The following is an 18,980-nucleotide window of genomic DNA, read 5'->3' on the forward strand; positions in this document are numbered from 1 at the left end:
TCTTTTCCCATAAAATGGTTCCCTCACCTCATCAATCTCAAGTTGTGAATATATAGGTTTCAGGAGAATCATTAATGGCTATGTTCTGTTTTAGAAATAAGTAACATAAAAAACACTGATAAATAATCAAAGACTTGTAATAACCTACAAGAATTCCATCAACCTTTCTCCCAGAAAATCTTGAGGGGACATTGCTGAAGAAAGGTCTGAGATTTAAACTGACTGAAATTTTCCCTTCACTATGCTCAGGAATCTTTCTTGTAAAAAAGAAAGGAACTGATGACTAAACTTTATTCTTATGGACTCCAGTTAGCAGGTAATCCTGGGCAAATCACTGTTTCCTCACCTGTCTAATGAGCTAAGGAAGGAAATGGCAAACCATTCTAATATCTCTGCCAAGAAAACCCCAAGTGGAATGCACAGAGATGACTCCTTCCTCAGATCTCCTTTGTCCACAGAGCATCAAAAAAAAAAAAAAAAAATGTTCCCAATGGATGCTTATTTTATGGTAGCATTTATTTTAATTAATCTGAAAGATTTACAAAAACCATTTTAAATCTAAATCCTTTTAGACATTCCTCCTTGCTTTCCCACTCCCTTCCCTAGCAATTATTCATTTTCATTGTTTACTCCAGTCTGTACAACTTTTAACAGCTGCATATACTGAGCCAAATCACTGGAGCATGGGCGCGGACTTTCTAAATTTTCTCTCAACCGTGTCCCCTTTTTTCAAATTTTCAAGCGCATGGTCATTAGGCATGCACAACAATGTGTGTCTCTTTCTTAAAGAGTCTTATTCCAAAATTATATCACTAGAAGTTAATCTAGTCCCACCCTACCTAGGAGCAAGTGCCTTGTGTCAAGTAAAATCTCTTCTGCTTCTTTCTTCCCAACAAAGGAATCACAGTTACTTAAAAATTAAATAAAACATTTGGGTGCTTAAATGTTAGCCAGCACTCTCTATTGGAATGAAATTTTAATGTCAAGTTAATTGAAGTATATGGTAATGATACCACCAAAAACATTGACTATGCCTTCTAAGAGTTCTTCAAGGGGCAGCTAGATGGGGCAATGGATAGAGCACTGGCCCTAAGTTAGAAGGACCTGAATTCAAATCCATCCTCAGACACCTAATACTTCCTAGCTGTGTGACCCTGGGCAAGTCACTTAACCCTAATTGCCTCAACAACCACAAAAATTAAATTAAAATAAAATTTTAAAAAAGAATCCTTCTATATCAATAAGTGATGCAGTTGATATAGAGGTGGGTCTGGAATTCCCAAATTCAAATCTAATTTCAGATACTTGCTATCTGTGTGATTGGGCAAGTCCTTTAACCTTAATTTGTTTCACTTTCCTCAACCGTAAAATGAATATAATAATGCTCCTATATTCCATGTTTATTGTGCATATCAAATGAGAAAATATTTCTAAAGTACTCTGCACAATGCTTGACCTGCAATAGCTATTGTATAAATGCTTAGCTATTTATACAACAAATAGCAGCTAGGTGACACAGTAGATAAAACACCAAATCTAAAATCAGCTTATCTTTATGGGCTCAAATCCTACTTCAGACACTTACTAGCTGGGTAATCCTGGACAAGTCACTTAACCTTGTTTGCCTCAGTTTCCCCATCTGTAAAAATGAGCTAGAACGGGAAATGGCAAACTGTTCCAACATCTCTGTCAAGAAACCTCAAATAGGGTCACAAAAAATCACAACTGAAACAACTGAACACTACTATTGTTGCTGTTGTTATGAGCCTCCGTAACCCCAAGACAGGCCTGGTCCATTTATTTCCATATTGGTTATTAGTCCAGAACATTATCTATTATGGAATTATAGATATCTTCCCTCCTAACTCTAATCTCATGCTGAAGAAGGCTTGAAAAAATTCCTAGTACCTAAAACCCCGCTTGCTCCCTTCTTTGGAGGTGAGAGTAGAAAAGACTCTTGTCAATCAGAGCATCTTCTCGCTCCATGGATGAATTCCTTCTATAAACATTCCCGACAGATGCCTGGTCTCTTTCAGTGACAGAGAGTAAGTTACTTGATGAGGCAGCCCTTTTGGCTTTTGGGCAGCTCTACTATTAGAAAGATTTTAAATTAAACTAAATCTTGAATTGAAATCTGCTTTCCTATAGTTTCCAACCATTATTGGTGGTCTTTCTTAAACAATGCAGAAAAAACCTACTCCATTTCCATATAGTTAGCCTTTCAAGCATTTGAAGACAACTGACATGTTCATTTTTCCCACCCCTGAATACCTTTTTTTCTAAACTATGCCCCCAGGTCCCTTTATTATTCTTCAAATGATACACTTTTCCAAACCATCATCATGTGACCATCCTCCTCTGGACATGCTCTCCTTTGTCAATGTCCCCTTTAACATGTGGCATTTAAAATTAAGCACAAAGGTCCAGAAATTGTCTGAGTACAAAGCCACTATTACATACTCCCTTCATCTTGGACATTAAAAATCCTAATAATATAGTCAAGATCAAAGTCGCTTATTTTTAGCAACCAATGCTTCCTCCCAGCCTCACTCCCACTCTATAGAGGGAGAGCCAAACCCTTCTGGTCCTGTGGGAATGGAAAGTACCTTTTTATCATTATCTTAGAAGTGACTGTAGATCATGGGACAAAAATGTCCCTTATCCCTTGTAACTGCTAAAAGCACCTCTAAAAAAAACAAAAAAACCCCATATAGAACCTGTTCTGTGAGCACTGCCTCTAAGCATTCAGTCATCATGTAGCACACTTCAAGAATCATAAACAGCCAACAAGTTCATCATTATTCTTTGGAAATCATATGGTTTGGCTTTCTTAATTTGATTTTTCTGACAAATTATCCTGGAACTCAGCACTGCATAAGAACAAGTTATAATTTTAATTCCAGAATGAAAAGTGGAGCTTCAGGAATTTTAATCATATAATTATAAAAGCTCTGTAATGGTACCCAGGCAAGATCATAAATTCAGGAAAACTAAAATGAGGTCATATGGTGTGGTGGAAAGAACACTGGATGAGGAATACATCAAATCTTTTTTAAATAGTTCACTATTACCTAGCTGTGCGGCCTTTCCCAGACCTCAGTTTCCTCATCTGTAAAATAAAAGGATTAGACTAGATCATCTGTAATATCTTTTAGTTCTGAAATATTCTTGTGTGATTCATCTCTGTGGTACAAATAACCAGAGAAACACAGCCAACTAGTTAATTGTCCTGTAGATTCCATAGCCAAGTTAAATAACTAAATCAAGTTTAAGTCATAGATATGGGATAAAAGGCAATTTTGCTTTTTTTCCCCTTAAATTTCAAGTGTAATTCAAAATGTGATTTCTAAATTTGAAATTTCTAAATTTGAATCAATCTTTATACTGGGGACTTAGGCTTCTCCCTTTTTAACAAAATAATTTTAACTGGAAGCATCCCAGAGGCTGATGTGCAATATTGCATGTGGATAGTTTCCATTCATTCTGAATGCAATGATTGGAGAGAGAATTGTGTGAATGAGAATTTAGACCCAGGAAGACTTTTCAGAGTTTGGTCACTTTTCCATGTGATTGGTCATTATTACCCTTAAGGTTCTTACCTCTGTTCTGAGTTGGATGGAGTAATCACTCCAACTCATTAGTAAGAAGGGAACAGCTTGTTGCAGAGAAATGTCCAAATCTAGCTCTGCCATTTTCTGACTTTGGGAGAATTATTAACCTCTCTGGTCTCATTTTCTTCATCTATAAGATGAAGAAGTTGGACTCTTAAGATCCCTCCTATCTTCAAACTTTAGCACAGTGAGCGTCAATTATTTTATCCTTAGAATGGGAACAATAAATAAGAGACTTATCTTAAAGGGTGGTTGTGAGGAACATGCTTTGTATATTGTCAAGGATTTGCATTCCAGTAGAATGTAGGCTCCTGGAGGCGAGGGCAGACAATTTTTATTTTGTAAAATTCCTACATGATCTGCACAGAACCTTGGATATGACTGGCATTTACTATTGGCTGAACTGAATTGCATGTAAATGTGAGTTCCTTCTTCACTTATTACCTTTGTCTTCCTTTGGAAATTGATACTCCTTGATGTGGAATGGCAAAAACCAGGAGGAAGGTAATCAGGTGACATGTTCCTACCCTGTTGACCAGCTGTGGGTAAAGACCATATTTCAGCATCCATCAATGGCACTCCCATAGCCTGGCAACCTTAGTCCACCATGCCCTGAAGTTGAGCAAGTATTTCACCGATAGACACTGAACATTCCACAATATGGTATTCATTGGTATGAAGAGCAAAGATGCTGAGACTGATGCAAGACCATATTGTCACTGAGTTGAGGAAATACCCTTTTTTCCTCAACTGACTTAGATATTGAACACCAATCAGAAGTGAATTGTCAGCATCAATAATAGTCAACCCATTTCACAGGATCATAGATCCAATCTAGAGCTAGAAGCAACTCAGAAGCCTGAGACCTAAAAGAAGTCAGTTGCCCCATGTCACACAAAGGTAGAATTTGAATCCACATTCTCTAACTCCAGAAGGATCATTGCCAGTCCTCCCTTGGGTGGTGGCTAGGCAGGGTGGTTTGATAAACTATTTCTTGGCCTCTTCTCCCTCCTGTAATCTTTCCCAGGGGACATTCTTCCTAAGAGAAGTTAGGGATATCACCGAAGCCAAACATTTTGAGTATGTCCTGGGTGGGGCAGCATTTTATGTTCTGCCCCAAGTAAAAAACATTCAGTTATAGCTCCACTCAAGCCCCACCCACTCCTATTTTTAAAATTAGGTCAAGCTCACTTCCCCCAGGAAGACTGACAGATCTCACAAAATAAGTAGTCCATAAAATTCACGAATCAAGTATCTTGTGTCCCTCTAGAATGAGGTTCTTTATAAATGGACTTTATAAATGATTCTTAATGAGCAAAATGGGCTTCTTTCATAGATCATACTCTTTCAAAAATCCTCTGCTATGAGTCTTTAGCATTTTTTGGTTGTTTTTCAGTTGTTTCCAACTCTATGACCCCATTTGGGGATTTTCTTAGCAAAGATATTAGAGCAATTTTCCATTTTTTTCTCCAGTTTATTTTGCAGCAAAGGAAACTGAGGCAATTAGAGTTAAGGCATTGGTCCAAAAATCATACAGTTAGTGTCTGAGCCAGATTTGAATTTACAAAGATGAGTCTTCTGACTCCAGGCCTGGAATTTTATCTATAGTAAAACCTAGCTGCCTCTTTACAAGAGTCCAACTTCACAATTAAAAATATATTATAATCTGAATATTGTGATTTTTAAAAAAGTTTTATTGAATTGTCTTCTTTTATATTGCATACATTTACAATCCCCTTCTACTTCATGATAAGCCTTTTGAAACAAAATAAAATGTAGAGGGAGGGAGGGGATAATTTGGAAAAATGAATACAAGGGATAATGCTATAAAAAAGATTACTCATGCATATATACTGTCAAAAAATATAAATAAAATTTATATGGAAAAAAACAAATAAAACCAATAATATAGTGATCTTATGTGAAAATGCATGCAATATTTCACATCTGTAACCCTCCAAATTCTCAATTTAAAAAAAACAAAAACAAATGCCTAAAATCCATTTTTGCGCCCTCCTATTCCTTACCCCATTTAAAAAGAAAAACTTTTTTTTCCTTGGACAAATATGCAACCAAGCAAAAGAATTTCCCACAAAGGGTATAAATACAAAAATACACATCTCTTTCTCCACCTTAATTCTGCCATGTCTCTTACTGGACAGTGTTTCTTCACCAGTTCTCTGGAATCCTGAATGATCCTTGCTTTGTTCACAGTTCTTGCATCTTTCAAAGTTGTTTGTATTTACAATGTTGCTGTTATTGTATAAAGTTTCTTGTTCTGTTCATTTCATTATTTATCAGTTTATATAAATTTTCAAAATTGTTTATTGATATTATGAAATTGTTTTCCTGATTCTTCTGGCTCACTTCACTCTCAGTAAATTCATATAAGTTTTCAAATTTTCCCTGACTACTTTGGCTACATCCCCCAAATTTTGGGGTGTTGTCTCACTACTATCATTATATTTAATGTCTCTCACACTAGAGGAGTCATTTTCATATTTTAACTGAGAATTCAAGGAAAAGCTTTTTCCTTCCTCTCTTTATTCATCCAAAGTAAATAGCTTCAGCCAAAAGTGATCACAGAAGAGAACAATTTTGGTATCCATGGAGGAAAACCTGGGGTAAAAGAAAATATCTCAAACTGATTTGATCCCCAAAATAAGGGGGAGCCAAATCTAAACTTGTGAGGTTTCTGCAACAAAAATGAAAGAAAAAAGAAAGGAAAGAAAGAGGGAAGGAAGGAAGGAAGGAAGGAAGGAAGGAAGGAAGGAAGGAAGGAAGGAAGGAAGGAAGGAAGGAAGGAAGGAAGGAAGGAAGGAAGGAAGGAAGGAAGGAAGGAAGGAAGGAAGGAAGGAAGGAAAAAGAGAAATGGTGATTAAAGTATGATGTTTGATTTACATTTTCTTTTTCCTCTCTATATGATTGTCTGGACTTTGTAAAGTACGAAAATATTATCATAAAGCCCTGATGTAGGTTTTTTTGGTGCAAGCATGAGAAGTAATCTAAATTGCACATAAATAGCATAACTTCATGGAATTAAACTAGGTCTGAATAGCAAATTTCCCACTCTATATTAGACCTAAAATTAGCAGCCAAATTAAAAAAAAATTCATTTCTGACCAAATATACTTACTTACTGAGGATCTGATTATTATAATAATCTTGACTTTATAGATTAGTAATCCATCTACCCTTTCTGTTGTCAAGCTCACCTATTCCCTTGCATAACTTGGATTCAAATCATTAAATGGCATTTTATTCCCAAAGTGATATAGGACCAGGGGGTAGGTAAATAAATGGAAAATAGAATATTTTCACGACTTCCAAAGCACATGGGTCTCTTTGGGAAATAGGCATCTTCAAATCCTTCAGGTCACACCACCAATTTGGAAGGATGGTTCTAAGAATTTCAATCATACCAGATAATGTTCTAATATATTTGGGCAACTGTATGCATGTGATATGTCTGTGAAAGAGAGAAAGGGAGAGGAAAATAAAGATATGGATTATGAAATATTAATTTTGATGAAAACAAATGGGTTGCACAGAAATATTTCATATTTGAGAGATCTTGATGGGAAAAACACAGAAGAAGGAAAGAAGGAAGTATTTCTTAACATTAAATGTCCAATCTGTGCCCAAAATGAGTGAGAGGCATGAGATTTTTGTTCTGCCACCAGGAATGGCAGAGACAATTAAATTATGCCTTTTGGTATTACTTCCTAGCCTCAGGCTCAGTCAAGTTTCTGGAAAATGTGCATGTCCAGGTGCTAGCTGCCATGATGAGAAAGGAAAGAGACTTGCAGAGAGAAGAATGAGTATGTTCCAAGTCACAGAGAACAAAGCAAGAGGAAAGACCCTTAGAGGTGTTTGTTCCATTCCATTGTGAGAAAGGCATTTAAAATAATTCCTTCTATCCTAGATGGGAATCAGAGCTGATGACCTCTAGTTGAGGGAAGACAAGGAAAAAATAGAACCACAGCCTAAGCAGCCATTTTTTCATACTTCTCTGGTGAAACAAAAGACAAAAAAAAAAAAAAAAAAAGCTGGCTCTAACAGGTTAATGCAGGTAGCTTGGATCACATAAAGCTGGGGGACAAAACGCACTAAAAACTTAAACAGCTCTGCTGAGCTGAGACCAAAAGCAGCTAGGAAGTGTGGGGCAGCAGGGACAGAAAAGAAATGTGGGGTCCACTGCAGCTACAGAAACAGACTTCTGAGATTGACAGCTGTGGAAATGGCCGTTAGAGATGGCCATAGAGAGGCAGAGCTGTAACAATTGACAATTGAAGAGTAAGGGTTTTTGCAACGGACAGCTGTGGAGGTGGGGCTTTGGAGGGGACCAGCTGCAGTCAATTTCCCCCAGATTGAACATCCAAATTCTGCAGGTGACAGCTGAGGAAGCTGCCCTTAGGGACACTGCAGCAACAAGATGAAGTAGCCCTCCCTCTAGTGTCCTCTGCGTGGAAGTTCATCCCAATTTGGGAATTCATTCCCATTTCCATTGGCATGGAAGAGTACCAGGAAATTACTGACCTTCCAAAGGACTGCACTCTATAGTGGTGGCTCTCAAACATTTGTTCTCAGTATCTTTAGACTATTAAAATTATGGAGGATCTGTCGAAAAAGTTTTTTGTTTAAATGAGTTATATTTATAGATATTTACCATATTAGAAATAAAATTTACTTTTCTAATTTGTGGACCCTCTGAAAGGGTTCAGAGACTTCTAGGATTCTCTGGACCACACTTTGAGAATCATTGTTCCACACTGGGAATTGAATGTAAACTGTTAGCACTACTGTCTATCTACCCAGGTTACTTATACCTTCGGAGTCTAATACTTAACATGCAACAAGAAAATTGGATTCACACGCATATATTGTATCTAGGTTATACTGTAACACATGTAAAATGTATAAGATTGCCTGTCATCTAGGGGAGGGAGTAGAGGGAGGGAGGGGAAAATTTGGAAAAATGAATACAAGGGATAATGTTATAAAAAAATTACTCATGCATATATACTGTCAAAAAATTTATAATTATAAAATTAATTTTAAAAAAAAGAGAGAATCATTATTCCATAGGACTAGAATAAATAATAACCAAATTCATCTGGAGGTACAAAAGATCAAAAATCACAAGGGAAATAACTGGGGAGAAAAATGAGAAGGAAATGGCCTAGCAGGACTAGATTTCAAACTGTACTACAAAGCACAAAAGATCAAATCAGTTTGGTAACTTGCAATCCAGTATCTAAGTGGGCCCCAGGGAGGAACAAGCTGACCCTGTGGAATTATCTTGTACTGACATTATCATGTACAAACAGAGCTATTCTGTACTGACACCCACTGTTACCTTAAACAATTTGGAAATTAAGCAAGAGAGAGGGGGAGGAAGCAGGGAGAGAAAGAAAGAGAGGGAGAGAGAAGCGTCATTCCGAGGAAGAGATAAGATATACAACATACAGAAGAAAATGAATCTAGGAAGCTAGTGTTCAGTAAACCCAAAGATTCCTAAGGGCTCATTATTTGATCAAAGCTGCTGGGAAAATTGACTGTGGTTTGGAAGAAATTAAATTTAGCCTCACATTTTATTTCTCCTTTGTTTATGAGGAGCTTGTAGGATGATTTTATTTACATATTACATTATTTTTCATCTTACTACACTCAATTAACTGATTTGATTTTATAACCTTCTGATCACTGGCCTGCTCTGTGAATATAATCTTATTGGATGGGGATTCAAGCTATAGATTCCTCCACCTACATTTAACTCAAGTAGCATGAGGACCCAGGAAAGAGAGAGAGGCATGAGATTAAAAGAAATCTTAAGGGGAAGCACACTTGTGAGAAAATGCATATGAGAAGGTGGATAAAGAAACATAGCTGAAGGGAAAGAATATGTTGAAAAGGGGGACATAGTGATGGAGAAGAGATACCAAAGTTAACTCTTATATTTCTGCCTTTTGTCCCACTTCCTCCGTGAACATGCATTTCCATCAGACATTTCCTTTCTCATCTTCATTCTCTTCCTTTTTCTGACTTTCTCCTTTGCCTACAAATATATTTGTCTCTAGTCTTATCAATTCTAGAAGAAAAAAAAATACAACTGGGGCAGCTAGTTGGTGCAATAGATAAAGCACCAGCCCTGAAGTCAGGAGGACCTGAATTCAAATGTGACCTCAGACATGTAACACTTCTTAGCTGTGTGGCTCATTTAACCCCAATTGCCTTAGCAAAATAAATAAATACAACTTTTCTTTTGACACTTGATCACTCAGGACAATATATTGTTTCTTCCTTTCACCACTACATTTTCAAAAGTGATAGCATATAATATAAGAACTGTCTGTTCTGTGTTAAGGAAAGGAATAGATATCTTGAATATATAACAAATGCTTTTGTTAAGAAGTCTTCATTTGAACAGATCTAAAAGTTAAATGTCTTATTATAAATAATATATGCATTGCTTTAAACTTTAAACTGAGATAACTATAAATTTTTACTCAATCTATTTGTGTTTCCATCCCCAAAACTTATGTTAACTTTAAATAAATCTGTCAACTTTAGATGAATTTTGCGTTCTATTGGAATCCATCTTATGATACTGACTTCTAATTTCTGTTTTTAGATATAGCGATAGGTGATAGGAGCGATATAGGTGATGGATATAGATGATATAGATGATAGGTGAAATTATTAATTTCCTAATCTAATAAAAGATTACAAATTTGAAAAGATATGAAGGTTTGAAAAGACATAACTTTCATTATGTTATCTGTCTATTGGCAAAGTAAATGGGAAATTTATTTGAAACCAATTTTGTGGGAAACTTCTACAAGTGCTCTGAGCTGCAGAAGAACAGACCACACCAGAACCACAGGACTGTACCAGATGTTTCTAGAGGAAGGGACACATCTATTTTTTTTCCCTTTGCATCTTTTACCTGTAAGGTCTACTTATCAAAAAGGATTGTCCTCTGGTTTTGTCAGTATTAGTAAAAGGGATTTCTTCCTTTGATTTTTGTCCAGCACCATCCATATTTAATGACCTCAGATATGTACTAGCTGTGTGACCTGGTTTAACACTTAATCCTGTTTGCCTCAGTTTCCTCATCTGTAAAATGAGCTGGAGAAGGAAATGGCAGACCACTCTAGTATTTTTGCTAAGAAAACCCCAAATAACGTCCTAAAGAATCCGACATGGCTGAACAACAGCAACACTTCAGTTTCTCATGTCACAAAAAAAAAAAGTGATCCAATGTGTTGCTCTTCTTAGTAGTATTTGCATTTCACAGGTAGGGAGCAATGCTTAGTCCAAGGAAAAAGATTTAAACTGGTAGAATTTCAAATATTTTGGCATCTGGGTAGGAGAGATACTCTAAAGAGATAACCTTCATGAATCCATTCAAATTATGCTATGTGGATGACTGTCTACTTTGCTTATACATTAAGCTTGTTTTGTATCTAAAAGTCTCCTTTAGTTTGTTTCTTAAACATTTTTCCACTAGTTTAAATTTACTTATGTCCTTGATTGCTCTCTGTGCATGAGAGAGCCTGGTCTAACAGATAGAGAGCTAGACCCGAGTTCAAATGTTACCTCTCTGGCATTAGATATGGTGACCTTACATTAATTGAGGTAGTACCTCAGCCAACTCCCCAGAACTTAACTATTCACTTATAGCTCTGATTGGTGAAAATTCCCTACAGCTAATGGAATTTGGTGTTAGGTGACCAAAATCTGATTCTGCTACTTTTTGCCTGCATAATGTTGTCAAAACAGCATGACCTCTTTCAGTCAATTTCTTCATCCCTAAAATTGAAAGAGTTGGTCCCTTCTTGCTCTGAAATTCTAGGAATCATTCATTCATTCAACAAGTGCTTATTTAGTATCCTCTATATTCAAGGCATGTGTTGAGCACTATTACAGAAAATGCAAAGATTTATAAAACATAATTCCTGATATCAAGGAATTTATACTTTTGTCTTAAGTAGATCATAACATTTGCATATAGAGATTTGGTATCTCTCCATGTGCAAACATTAAGTACCCAAAGGCTATTTATTATATGTTAAAGTTCTAATGAACCCAATAAATTTAATCTGAATCAGACTAAGTTCTACTAGTTCTACTAGAAGACATGTAATAAAATGTTATTTTAGAAAACCTCACAAGTTCTCAACAAGTTAAGTGAATGATAATTATTTTTTCCTATTTAAAAATGAAAAAAGGGAGGCCAAGGAAATAATTATTTAGAAAAGTTGCTTGGCACAATGCCTACTCAGAAAATGTGTTAACTTGTATTTGTAGTAGAGTTTGAACTTCTGACGAGAAACTAATTGTAGTATTTCAGGTCCACCATGATGAAAAAATGTTCCTTCATTTGTGCTCATTATTAAATGAAGTTTTCCTCTTTTTTAAAAACTTGTTTTATAATTTCTTAATTTTCCAGGCAGGAAGACATCATGGAAGAGTTTGAATATCTCTTTGATGATTCTGAGAATTACACCTATTCCTTCGAGTATTCTCAAGAAGAGCAGGAATTGGAAGAGAAGGCTCACCTGGGAACTGTACAGTGGATTTCTCTTGTGTTATATAGCTTAGCATTTGTCCTTGGGGTGCCAGGAAATGCCATTGTCATCTGGTTCACAGGGTTTAAGTGGAAAAAGACAGTTGCCACTCTCTGGTTCCTCAATCTGGCCATTGCGGATTTGATTTTTGTTCTCTTCCTGCCTCTTTACATCTCCTACGTGGCCATGAATTTCCATTGGCCCTTTGGCACCTGGCTGTGTAAAGCCAATTCCTTCATTGCCTTGTTGAACATGTTTGCCAGTGTGTTCTTCCTCACGGTGATCAGCCTGGACCGTTACATTCATCTGATTCACCCCATCTTCTCTCAACGTTACCGAACGCTAAAGAATGCCCTTTTTGTCATTGGTCTAGTCTGGCTGATGGCATTTATGATCGCTGGTCCTGCCTTGTACTTCAGAGAGACTCTGAACTTCAATAACCACACTATCTGCTACAACAACTTCCACCAGAATGATACCAGCATTATTTTAATGAGGCACCACGTTCTGACCTGGATAAAATTTGTTTTTGGTTACCTCCTTCCCCTGCTCACCATGATCATTTGTTATTCACTGCTTGTCCTCCAGGTGAAGAAGAGAGCGACTTTAACGTCCAGCAAGCACTTCTGGACAATACTGGCCGTGGTGCTGGCCTTCATAATTTGTTGGACCCCCTTTCACCTCTTCAGCATCTGGGAGCTCTCAATTCACCACAGCAACCACTTCCACCATGTGCTTCAGGCAGGACTTCCCCTCTCTACTGGTTTAGCTTTCTTCAACAGTTGCCTGAACCCTCTTCTTTATGTCTTAATTAGTAAGAAGTTCCAGACTCGCTTCCGGACTTCAGTTGCTGAGCTCTTAAAACATACATTACGGGAGGTTAGCTGGTCAGGAACAATGACTGAACAGTTTAAACACTCAGAGACTAAGAATCTCTGCCTCCTAGAAATGACTCAGTGAGGGAGAATCACAAAATTAAAGCTTAAACAATATAAAACTAAAGAAAGCCAAATTGACTATGACACGACACTTGAGTAAGAAGCAACTGATTTTACTGATAAAATACTTAAGGCAGGCAAATACTGGCTGATTAACAACTTTTTTAGCTTCTGTGTGTGACTCTTGACAGGGATATCTTTGAATCAAATCTAATTATAAGATATCCAGTGAGTCATTTTTCTATCTGTTGACTGAGGTGACCCCATTTAGGGTTGTCACAGACGTGGGAAGAAGCTTGTTTAATTTGATTCTTATTATGCTATACTGACATAGTCTTTGATGTTGAAGTATTTTATTATTTTCTTAGAATAACTTAAAAGATCTTGGAGTTTATTAATTAAGATCTTTCCAAGAATGTTAAGTTATATGTGGCTTCTAATATTAATTTTCATTTTTGCCAATAGGCTCACAGACATAGCCACAAAATTACTAATAGGTTTATTCTTAAGTGTATGTCATTCATGCATTTTCCCCATAGCATAGATGTTATATTCATGAAAAAATTTATTATTACAAATATAACTAGATCCTTAAAACTGTGTGTGTATGAGAGAGAGATTGAGTGAATGTTAAGAACATCAAAAAGCCACGGATTGACATCTAAGTAAACAATAAACTTGGTCAAAAGATAATGGGAAAAATATAGAATGTGAAGTCAAAAAGCCTGGGACTCAATATTGAATTTGATTCTACCAGTTCCATGATATTAGACAAGTTACTTAACTACTCTGGGTCTCAGTTATTTATTTTTACAATTAAAAAGTTGGAACAAAAGATAAACTGTAGGGATTCCTTTTCCCACAATCCTATAAGTTCATAAAATGAAGGATTTGATGACACAACTTCATTCCACTACTTCTCCATATTGTGATTTTTTTTAAAAGTCCAATGCAAAAGTCATCTCAAATAAAAAAAAACAACTCATTTTAACAAAGTAAGTACCTACTGTATACAAGGCATCATATAGACAAAAGGGAAATAAATAATTCCTGCCTATAGGGAGCTTATGGTCCACTGGAGAGTCATGAGGCTCTCCTATTTTGTGGAGATTGATCTCCACCCCAAGAAGTAGAGTTGGTAAGAGTTAGAAAAAAATGACATCCTGGTCTTTTGGCTTCCAATTTCAAGAGAGAAGTTATGTCATTTCAGAATCTCTTCAGGTTGCTGAAGAGAGAAAGATCCAGGAAGACCTTCTTCTGAGAAGAAGTTGACATATATAGAAGCCGTCATTTCAATCATGTCCCTATTCCTAGTTTACAACACTAGAGACTGGAAATTTCCCCTTGGATGAGATCTGAGACTCTCTTAGTTGAGATGAATTACCTCACTCTCAAAGAGAAAGCCCATTCCTCCTGTGTTTTTTCTGGTATAATCTCATATGTATGCCTTTTTTGATTTCTGATTACTCTCTTTTGAATAAATGGATTTATCCCCTATTTGCTACATGTCTTTAATTAACTGACATCTGCCAAGAAGAATGGAGCCTTGGATATATAGCTTATAGCCCTTTTTCCTTTAAGAAACAAAGATAAGGAGTTCAGCTTGAACTAAACATTATTTCCCTATATTAACAATAAATATTTAAATATTTCAGATAGATATAATTGTAGCCTAGTTCTCTGTGTGTGTCTCTGTGTCCCTGCGTGTCTCCCTGTTTCTGTGTCTCTGTCTGTCATTTTCTGTCTGTCTGTCTCTGTCTGTCTCTGTCTCTCTCTCTCAAAAAAACACAGTGGTCTGCTTCTCCTCCCAGCAGGATACAAAGCCTCCCTTGGAGAAGGATTGAGATTTAATGGGAAGAAGAGAATCTAGAATTATCTTTTCTGAACTCCCTGCAAGTCATTTAGACACATAGGCATATATAACCTACATGTAAAAAACTACAACAGTATGTACTAAATAGTATCAATTTTTAAAATTCTTTTTTTATAAAGCTTTTTATTTTCAAAACATATCACAGATAATTTTTCAATATTGATCCTTGCATAGTTTCATATTTTCCCCTCTTTCCTCCCACCCCCTCCCCTAGATGGCAAGCAATTCAATATATGTCAAACATGTTAAAATATATGTTAAATCCATTATGCATAAACATATTTATACAATTTTCTTGCTGCACAAGAGAAATCAGATCAAAAAAAGAAAGTAAATGAGAAAGAAAACAAAATGCAAGGAAACAACAAGAAAAGAGTGAGAATGCTATGTTGTGATCCACACTCAGTTCCCACAGTTCTCTCTCTGCGTGTGGATGGCTCTCTCCATCACAAGATCTTGGGAACTATCCTGAATCATCTCATTGTTGAGAAGAACCATGACCATTGTCATATAGTCTTCTTGTTGCCATGTACAATGATCTCCTGCTTCTGCTCATTTCACTCAGTATCAATTTATGTAAGTCTCTTCAGGCCTCTCTGAAATCAGCCACCTAAACATTTCTTATAGTACAATAATATTCCATAACATTCATATACCATAATTTGTTCAACCATTCTCCAATTGATGAGCATCCACTCAGTTCCAGTTTCTGGCCACTACAAAGAGGGCTGCCACAAACATTTTTGCACATGTGGGTCCCTTTCCTTTAAGATCTCTTTGGGATATAGGCCCAGTAGTAGCACTGCTGGATAAAAGGGTATTCACAGTTTGATAACTTTTTGAGCACAGTTCTAAATTGCTCTCCAGAATGGTTGGATCCATTTACAATTCCACCAACAATGCATCAGTGTCCCAGTTTTCCCACATCCCCTCCAACATTATTCATTATCTTTTCCTGTCATCTTAGCCAATCTGAGAGGTGTGTAGTAGTGTCTCAGAGTTGTTTTAATTTGCATTTCTCTGGTCAATAATGATTTAGAAGAGCACCTTTTCATATGACTAGAAATGGTTTTAATTTCATCATCTGAAAATTGTCTGTTCATATCCTTTGACCATTTATCAATTGGAGAATGGCTTGGATTCTTATAAATTCGAGTCAATTCCCTATATATTTTAGAGATGAGGCCTTTATCGGAACTCTTAAATGTAAAAAGTTATTTCTCTTCTTATCTTGTCTGCTAAGTAAGTAGTATCAATTTTAGAAGCAAGAAGTACAAATAACTGAATGGTGAATGATAGATAGGCAAAGTCTGTGTAAGTCCTGGGAATTTGAGCTATGTTCTAAAGGAAGCTAGAAGTTCTGTTCTTCAATTGGTCAACAAATTTTCATTAAGGACTTACTATATTCCAGGCATTAAGTTATAAGGAAGCAAAACATTGTCCTTATCTTCAAGTAACTTACATTCTAATGTAAGTGAAACATGCAAATAACTATCATATAAAATAAATACTAAATAAATAAAAGGAAATCTCAGAGGGAAGGCAGTAACAATATTAGGGGAAGAAGGATGATGAGATGTGACCAGGAAAGAAAGGGGTTTAGTCCAAACATAGGAGGAAAGCAGGAGTACAGAAGTATAAAGATAGAACAGTTAAGTATGTTAATATAGTTGATTGTAGGGTCTGTAGAGGGGGATCATGTAAGAAAGCTTAGAAAAGTAGGAAGAAGCCAGTTTGTGAAGGGTTTTCAAGGTCAAATGTGGAAGATTATGTTTGATCCTGGAGGTGACAGGGAGCCACTGGGTTAGGTTGAGAATGAGAGAGGGTAACATGATCAAATGATTTAGAAACATTACTCTTGCAGCTGAGGGGAGGATGGATTGGAATGGAGAGAGATTCAAGGCTAAGAGACTAATTAGAATATTATTGTTATACAGACATGAAATAAATTAAAATTTTGTTACTAGTTTATACACAGGTATACACATTTATCAGATTATACACAGTAACAGCAAGATTATATAATAATCAACTATGATAGACTTAGCTCTTCTCAGCAATATAGTGATCCAACACAATTTCAACAAATTTGGGACGGAAAATGCCATTCACATCCAGAGAGAGAATTATGGAGACTGAATGAATGTGGATCAAAGAATAATATTTCCCCCTTTCTATTATTGTTATTGTTTGTTCTTGTGGGGGTTTTCCCCCTTTTGGTCTGATTTTTCATGTACAATATGACAAATATGGAAATATGTTTAAAATGATTATATATGTATAGCTTATGTCAAATTGCTTGCTATCTTGGGGACTGGGAGGAAAAAAAGGGAGGGAAAAATTTTTGGAATTCAAAATCTTACAAAAATTAATGTCAGGGCATTTGTGAAAGCCAAATATTAAAAAAGAGACACAGCAAAAATTCATGATTTCATGTGCTATATGTGATCATTGAAAGAGTTCATTTTGGAAGGGAGTGTTTGTTGAGAAAAAGTTAAGAAGTTAGTAAGTTAAGAAAAGTAAAAGTTGTTGTAGGGGCAACCTGGCATAGAGGAAAGAACTTTCAGGTAGAAAACTTGAATTCATATTATAAAGCTGTTTTTCCTATTATAAGGCTGTTTTCCCTCAGCAATTCCTATTTCAAGCTATTTTAAAATGAAATTAAGTAACAGATCCCTCTTTTCTTATTGCCACTGTTAATTTGAACTTTTGATTCCTCTAACAGAGCTAAGAAATCAGAACTAACAGTACCAGTTTTGTTTCTGAGCAGTTTCACCCAAAGACTATAACAAATAATCCAAATGCCAACATGCATTAAACCATTTACTTAATGATTTTGAAACCCCAGATGAAGAATGCTTGCAGTGTATTAGAGCACATTAAATTTCAAGTTTATAGACACCAACTCTTTGATTCTTGAAATTCCTGAGTTTAAATCTAATTTTCAGTTTTTAAAATATGCCCGTGGTCTAGGGGCAAGGAAAAAAAAAAAAGGCAAGAAGAAAAATGTTCTCCATTAAATAAATTAAATGAAAGCACTAAATGCAGGGTCTCTAATAGGAACCCCTAAGTCCATAATTAGGATCATATTATAAAGAGCCCTGGGTTTAAATCTTGTGTGATCTCAGACAAAATCACTTAACTTTGCTGAAACTCAGTTTTCTCATTTGTAAGGGGGTTGGATAAAATAGCTGCCAAAATCCCTTCCAGCCCTATATTCAAAAAAACTACGAAAATGAGCAATTATAGATTGATAGATCTGAAAGGAGCCTTAGACATCCTCTGCACCTGACTCCTTATTTCATAGATGATGAAATTGAAAATCTTTAGTAGTCTGTTGTCTAATTCATCCATTTATAGCCAGGCAGACTCTACTGGAATCATCCTCAATAAGAAAGACCAGTTTTGTTTATAAAGATGAAAAGCCGATTTCTCAATCTTTTCTGGTAGCAAAAGCATTAATACTGGAAGTTCACATTTCTTCAGTAATTTGTAATTCATAAAGTTGATTCTTCACACCAACTTAAAGACCTAAATAGCTCTCATAGGTATAATTATACTTATCTTACAAATGAGAATAGTGAGATTCAGAGAGGTTAAATAATAACAATACACCTCCCCACAAACACCCTACAGGGTGAGGGACAGGGAAATTATCACTAAGAGACATAAAGAAATAAGTAAGGAGAAAAGACCTAGTTGTCCTTAATAAATGAAAGATGAACTACATCCTCAAGTACTAGAAAGCTCTCAGATGTGATCTCTCAGCCATTATCTGTACTATTTGAAAGATCATATAAAAGAGGCGGGACATAAGATTGGAGAAGGGAAAATTGTCCTGATTTTTAGAAAGTAATGGGTTTAAATTACAGGACAAATAACTTGATTTCACTTCCTGAGAAATTGGGTCACTAAAGGGATGGTAAATGAATTCTAGAAAAGAGAAGCAATGATTATAAAGAAAGAGAAAAGTGTGACCATCAAA

At 36.0% G+C, this 18,980-nt stretch overlaps 1 protein-coding gene across 2 annotated transcripts in view; it reads left to right on the forward strand.

Moving 5' to 3' along the window:
- CMKLR2 (chemerin chemokine-like receptor 2) overlaps window positions 1-14,619 on the forward strand; it is a 59,959-nt gene extending 45,340 nt beyond the window's left edge. For both annotated transcript variants that reach the window (XM_074298939.1, XM_074298938.1), the window contains one exon: window positions 12,067-14,619. In XM_074298939.1, coding sequence (XP_074155040.1) covers window positions 12,080-13,144 — 1,065 coding nt within the window. In that variant the 5' untranslated portion in view covers window positions 12,067-12,079 and the 3' untranslated portion in view covers window positions 13,145-14,619. The remainder of the gene's footprint in view (window positions 1-12,066) is intronic.
- The last annotated feature ends 4,361 nt before the right edge of the window (window positions 14,620-18,980 follow it).

Source organism: Sminthopsis crassicaudata, chromosome 3, assembly GCF_048593235.1.
Source record: "Sminthopsis crassicaudata isolate SCR6 chromosome 3, ASM4859323v1, whole genome shotgun sequence".
NCBI classification, from domain to species: domain Eukaryota; kingdom Metazoa; phylum Chordata; class Mammalia; order Dasyuromorphia; family Dasyuridae; genus Sminthopsis; species Sminthopsis crassicaudata.